General features: G+C 37.2%; 1 protein-coding gene across 1 annotated transcript; it reads left to right on the top strand.

Annotated features, from left to right (window-relative positions):
• Positions 1–1,055: 1,055 nt before the first annotated feature.
• LOC102869056 (leukocyte elastase inhibitor-like) lies at positions 1,056–5,411 on the top strand. The gene is made up of 4 exons (XM_006888750.1): positions 1,056–1,134; positions 1,421–1,563; positions 1,748–1,915; positions 5,004–5,411. Exons 1-4 carry the CDS (start codon positions 1,056–1,058, stop codon positions 5,409–5,411), a joined length of 798 nt encoding a protein of 265 aa, XP_006888812.1.
• The last annotated feature ends 1,515 nt before the right edge of the window (positions 5,412–6,926 follow it).

Here is a 6,926-nt window from a genome sequence, read left to right as displayed (position 1 = left end):
GTTGTGCATAGGGTCGCTATGAGTTGGAAACGACTCGACGGCACATAACAACACAACAACAACTGGGTACTATAGAAGGCTTTTTGGAGCTTTCTCAGAAAATTGCAAATAGAATTACCATTTGACCCAGCAATTCCACTACTGGGAATATACCCTAAAGAAAGTATAACTGCCACCCAAGCAGAAATACGTACATCTATGTTTATTGTGGCTTTGTTCACAATAGCAAAGAGTTGGAAACAACTCAAATGCCCATCAATGAAAGAATGAATTAAGAAGCTGTGATATACTCCCATAATGGAATACTATGCTGCATTGAAAAACAGGGAACTCATGAAATATAATACAAAATGGGTGATCGTGGAGGACATTATGCTTGGTGAAATATCTCAGTTACAAAAGGACAAATACTGCATAATGCCACTGTTATAAAAGATAACTTACATAGAGTTTGGGAGGAGAATGAGAAAAAGTAGATAAATAATGTATACTACATTGAAACAGATGAAGGAGACAACTGTTTAAAAGGGATATATGATTAGGTATTATTGTTATGACAGGAGTTGAGAATGAAGGAAGGATAGTGGAGTGGACTTGGGGATAGGGGTTTTATAACAATGCAAGAATTTTTCTTTTACACTTCTAAGAGAAGAGCAAATTAGGGCAAGGAATGGGCAGGGAAAAAAGTAAACAATGAAGGAATGGAAATCCAAAGTCTCTGTAAACTTTCATTAAAAATAATTTTAAAAAATTAATCTATAAATGGAAAAAAATAGCCTTTTAGCACACACTTAGGAAGTGTTGACATTCTATATGGTTAGATGTGTTCATCTTCCGGTTTACATAACAACTAAGTTCCTTTAAACCTTCACTTAGTGCTGGAGAAGAGTATTGATCATACCATGGACTGCAAGGAGAACAATTAAGTCTGTCTTGGAGAGAATGAAACTAAGTTTCTGCTTGAAGGCTAGGAGGATTTTGAAGCTCCTTCTCACATACTTGGGGCATGTGGCCAGGAGGGTTTAGTCTTGGAAAAGGACATCATGCTTGGAAACATGGAGAGACAAAGCAAGAAAGGAATACCCTGGGTAAAACGAATTGACATGATGCCATTAGATGTGTCAGAATCAGTGAGTCTGGCTCAAAATAGGGCAGGGTTCCCGTGTGTGTGCAGAGGGTCACTATGAGTCATAGTTCTCTATGGCACATAGCAAGAGCAACAACAATGTTTCACTTCTGTAACCAATATAAACCATAACCAATTTGAACCTTGGTTGAGTTTTCTAATGGAATTGCTTGTTAAAGGAGAATGAAGGAGAAAGCTATATATTTGAACTACATTTGAACACTAGTGTAACATTGGTTCAAATTGAGTTTATGATAGGAAGATTATTTAAAAAATATTTCTTTGTCTTTTCAGGGAAAATTCCAGACCTATTACCTCCTGGTGTAGTTAACAACTCATCTAAACTTGTGCTGGTGAATGCCATCTATTTCATGGGGAAGTGGAAGAACATATTTAACAAAAACGAAGCAGAGGAAGACCAATTCCATTTGAATAAAGTAAGCAAATGGAACGTTAAAAAGTAATTTGAGGGGGGAGGGGTGTGAGGGTAATGGAAATAATCTGTTCTCAAAAATGATGTATTCTAATTTTATAAATAAGCTAGTATAAAATTTAAAAAAAAACTTCTTACTATAAAAGAATACAGTTAACTTGACTGATATGTCTCTTTGACCTGCTCAGAAAGATAAAAAAATGGTGAAGATGATGTGTCAGAAGAAGACATATCCATACGGCTATATCGATGAAGTAAAGTGCTATGTGTTAGTACTGCCTTATAAAGACAACGACCTCAGCATGGTCATCCTGCTGCCACATGACATTGAAGATGACTCCACAGGTCTGAAGAAGGTAATGCTGAGATTGCCCGATGCCTCCCTTGTATGTCAGTTGGGAAATGTTCTGTCACCATTTACTGACACTGACTTTCCTTCCCAGTTCATTCTGAGTCCCTTGAAATTATTCCACCTACATTTACTACCTCAATATCCTAGGTTAAAAGATTAAGGAAAGGTGTACAAATCAGAGTGATGGCAGACATCTAAAGAACAGCATTAAATTTAGTATTGTTTCCAGAAAATTATGTAAGTTCTGCTCTGGGATCAACTTTACAGGTAAACGCAGCACAGAGGATTGCTTCCTTGAAGGAGAAAAAAAGACAGAAAATGAAACTGAAAACATTATAATGTATAGCTGCTTCAAATACAAAGAAATTATAATCATTATTAGCATGCTACATATCTTGTTCTTGTGGTGCCATCAAGTCACCTGCAACTCATTGTGACCCTATCTATGTACAATAGCTCTAACCCTGCCCTATCCTGTGACAGTCTTATTTCTCTGGCACACATACCCACATTACCGCAGTCACTGAATTAATCCATCTCACTGAAGATCTTCCTCTCCTGCACTGTCCTTCCACCCTCCAGAGCATGATGTCCCTGTCCAAGGACTGAGCCTGTCTTGCAACATACCTAAATTATGACAGACAAAGCTTCAGAATCCTTGCTTCCAAGGAGTAGCCTGGGTTCAACCTTTACAGGTTGAACATGTTTGTTCCCCTAGAAGTCCATGGTATATTTAATATTCTTCTGCAGCACCAACGCTAAAAATCTTCAATTTTTCTTCTATCATTCCTAGTCATTATCCAGCTCTTTGATACATAGCAAGTAATTGCAAAGGCCATGACCACCTGTATCAGGTGCACCTTGGTCTCCAAACTGGCATCATTTCTCTTGAGTACTTTGGAGAGTTCTTTGACAGCAGACTTTTCAATTAAAAGCTGCTTCAATACAAAGTCTTTTCCTTTCCTAGCTGCTGGTACACCAAAAGTGTTGATTATAGAGCCAAACAACCTGAAACTGTTAACAATCTCAATCTCTTCACCATCTATTATGATGCTGCTAATTATCCCAGTGGTAAGAATCTTTGTTTTCTTGATGATAATCTTTAATCCATATTGAAGGCTGCAGTCCTTGACCCTCTGCAGCAAACATTTCTGGTTCTCCTCAGTTTCAGCAAGCAGGGTTGTGTCTTCTACTCCCAGGCAATTAACTGCCTCTGAAAACCCACTGGAGGTTTAAATAACTTGCTGTAGAGTCATCTGCCACACTGGAAAGTTAATTAACCTGTTGGAGGGCCAACTATGGGTCGATTCTGACTCTACTGTACTCAACAAAAACAATAATGCTACATATAGATCATGAATTATATTTGCAAAACTTTCATGATAGAAGAGGAGTAGTGGTACTGGGAACATTAGTCCTACTTTCTAATATAAGCATTCCATATGCTTTCCAGTGCATGTAATTTAGATTTCTGACATCTACCAGTTTCTCTGAGGAAGAAAGATGGAGGACCTCTACCTAGGGGACTTGAAGCTTCTAAAAACTCCGCTATTAGGTTGTTCTGACTCAATGGCTAGTGAGTTGTTTGTTTTTTGGCAAGTGAGAAGTACTGTTTTTGTGGGTCCTTTTTGTTTGTTTTGTCTCTTCTTAGGGCTAGAACTAGGCCGAGTTTTTCTACGAGGTTCCTACTATATACTATTTGTGTGATTTTTAAAAAAGGTTAATTTTATTACTTATTATTACGAATACAGTTAATTGGTTCAAAATGTGTGCATTTTTATCCAAGTCAAGCTTTCTGTTATGAATAGGGTCTAATATTATTTATTTAGACTTATGTTGTATGTATGAAATTTGATAGATTGTTTATTTTAATGAGATTTTCTATTTCTATCATTCATGACTTTAAAAAAAACCCCTTTCTCTCATAAAAAGTTTAACATGAATAGAATGAGTGAAACAATGATGTCATTAAAGTTTGATAGTAATAATAAAAGTATAATGAATAATTTTATTGTTGTTAGGTGACATTCAACTGACTGTGACTCATAGGAACACTGTGAACAACACAATGAAACACTAATCGTTCCGGTGACATTCTTACAATCATTGCTGCTTTTGAACTCATTGTTTAAGCAAATGTGTCCGTTCATCTCCCTAAGGGTCTTTCTCTTATGTAGCACTTTCTGAATGCCAAGTACTTTATAGAGATTAAACTATGTAATGCTCCAACAATACTAAAAGGAGAGTATTTTCATTCTATTTCACATGAAGATGTCGCCCTAGCATAATGCCTGACTTTTCATATTTCATCTCAGTTTCTCACTCTCATTGTCATCAACTGGGAATTGACTCTTAGTTAACAGTAAATCCTATAGAAGTATATTGCTTCTTTTCTCCTGGAGCAGTTTGTGGATTGGAACTAACTGCCTTTGCATTGCTGGTATAACTCTTACCAACTAGGCTATCAGGACTAAATCTATTAACACTGATTTCCTTAGCTGCACCGAGTTTCACCAGCCACAATGGAGCTAAAAATGAAGAGAAGATGATATGTCAATATATCCTTGTATCACTCCACCAATTAGCACTCTGACAGCATCATGTTGGCCTATCACAGTGATCCATGTCTGATTAGGACTTGGTAAATTCTGAGTGGATGAATGGATGGCAAATGGATGATGAAAGAAGTATGGATGGTTATGAATAAAAGGCCTTCTTAGTTCAAAGTCCTTATCATTGGGCCTTGATGGCCTGGAACTTGATGTTATTATTATCAACAGTTGCTATCAATTTCCAAAAGGAACCAAGTCCTTCCCAAAATATCCGATTTTACATAAACATGAAGGAAACAAACTAGACAAAATTGTTTGTCCATTTATTTAAATACTAGTACCAATGATAGTTTTGTACTTTGCTTGTTACATTTTGGTAGCAATAGTAGCATCTTCTTCCTAAACATAAATGTCAATAGTTATAGAGAGATGTCAAGCCTTTTATATATAGGGTCAATATAAGGCAATCAACATCAACAATTATTTTAAATGAGATTGGGTTAATTTACTCTTTTTTTTTAATTTAAATTCTCATTCCAGATTGAGGAACAGTTGACTTTGGATAAACTGGATGAATGGACCAATTCTGATAATTTGAAGCCAATTCAAATCAAAGTCAGCTTGCCTAGGTTCAAGCTTGAAGAGAGGTATAATCTCAACTCCCACCTGGCCCGCCTGGATGTGCAGGATATATTTAATCCTAGTAAGGCAGATCTGTCTGGCATATCAGGAGCCACAGATCTTTTTATATCAGATGTTGTTCATCAATCCTTTGTGGAAGTAAATGAAGGAGGTACAGAGGCTGCAGCTGCCACAAGAACGTCTATTTCACAAGACTCTACTGTGATGTATTTCAGGCATTTCAATGCCAACCATCCATTCCTTTTCTTTATCAAACACAATGCCTCCAAATGCATCCTCTTTTTTGGCCGATTTGCTTCTCCTTAGAAATTGTTGAAATGCAGAGTCAGACCTAGAGCCGTATTACCTGAGCTTTTAATGGTAACAAGAAGTATAAATAAAAATATTTCTCAGAAACAAGTTTTTATAAAATCAGGTTTGTCTACTGAATAGGGCTATGTGGTTCCCTTTTTCAGTGGGACCATGTCAGTGGTTTTTTACATTTAAATGCATTCAACAATAAATACATAAATAAACAAACAAATAGTAGTGACTCAGATTCTGTTCTAACATGGAAGGGCTTGATGCTGATATATTTTCTTTCATGGGTAGAATTTGGGTATCTATAATAGAAAGATGGGAGCTTTGGTGACCTAGTGGTTAGAAATTGCCCTGCAATTCCAAAGTCATGCAATTTGAATACTCCAGTCCCTCTGAGAGAGAAAGATGAGCAATTTCCTTCTGAGAGATTAAACTGTGTCTGTAAATCTTCAGGGAGGTTGTTTATGAGTCGGTTCCGAATTGAGGACATATAACAACAACAAAAACATAAAACCTTGAGTCAGAGATACTCCTATTCAGGAATATCCTCACTGTTCATGTTTGGCTTAAAAAATTACATTCCACTGAAATAAAGAATAACACCCCAATGGAAGACCTATATTTTGAAGAAAGTCTAGCTTTAGCCTATTTCTCTTTGTTCAGAAGAATTCATGCTATAATTCTCCATTTATTAAAAAAGTATTCTTTTTCTTTTTTTTTGTAAAACTTTACACAGCAGATAAGGTTGACATTTAGTTGTTTCTACACATTGTTAACATACTCCATCTAACATACTTTGGACATGTTGTGAGGAGAGACCGGTCCTTGGAGAAGGACATCATGCTTGGGAGGGTGAAGGGACAGCGCAGGAGGGGAAGGCCCTCTATGAGGTGGATTGATTCAGTGACTGGGATAATTGGGATGGGTGTGTTGGAGACGGTGTGATTGGCACAGGACAGAGCAGAGTTTAGGAATGTTGCACATAGGGTCGCTATGAGTCACAAGCGACTCGATGGCACATAAAAACATTGTTAGCGGCATTGGCTACATTCTCTATAGTAGTGAACATTTCAATTATTCTCTTTATGTCTTTTTGATTATTCCATTTTACCTTTTTAAAATAATTGTTAATGTGTCATTTATATTCTATTTTCGAACTGATTAAAGGGTTACCAGGTAAAATGTACACTGCAGTCTCTTTTTCTTTTTCCTTTATTCTACTCAACTTGAACAATGACTAAGGAGGATAGAAAGAGAATTGATGCCTTTGAGCTGTGGTGCTGGAAGAGAGTACTGAGGATACCATGGACTGCTAGGAAAACAAACAGATTCATCCTGGAAAGGGTTAAACTGGGCTGCTCCTTGAAGGCAAGGATTCTGAGGCTCCATCTAACATACTTTGAACATGTGGTAAGGAGGGATCGGTCCTTGGAGAGGGACATCATGCTTGGGAGGGTGGAGGGACAGTGCAGGAGGGGAAGGCCCTCTATGAGGTGGATTGATTCAGTGACTGGGGTAATC

This window comes from Elephantulus edwardii, unplaced genomic scaffold, assembly GCF_000299155.1.
Source record: "Elephantulus edwardii isolate Elephantulus edwardi_28Jun2011 unplaced genomic scaffold, EleEdw1.0 scaffold00071, whole genome shotgun sequence".
In the NCBI taxonomy this organism is placed as follows: domain Eukaryota; kingdom Metazoa; phylum Chordata; class Mammalia; order Macroscelidea; family Macroscelididae; genus Elephantulus; species Elephantulus edwardii.
This window is presented reverse-complemented; position numbering and strand designations above follow the sequence as displayed.

Excerpts from the sequence above, each read along its gene's own strand:
- LOC102869056 (XM_006888750.1), top strand. The coding sequence starts at position 1,056 with ATGGAGAGACAAAGCAAGAAAGGAATACCCTGGGTAAAACGAATTGAC. Across the intron at positions 1,564-1,747 it reads ACCAATTCCATTTGAATAAA|AAAGATAAAAAAATGGTGAA; the intron begins GTAAGCAAATGG and ends TGACCTGCTCAG. Across the intron at positions 1,916-5,003 it reads ACTCCACAGGTCTGAAGAAG|ATTGAGGAACAGTTGACTTT; the intron begins GTAATGCTGAGA and ends TTCTCATTCCAG.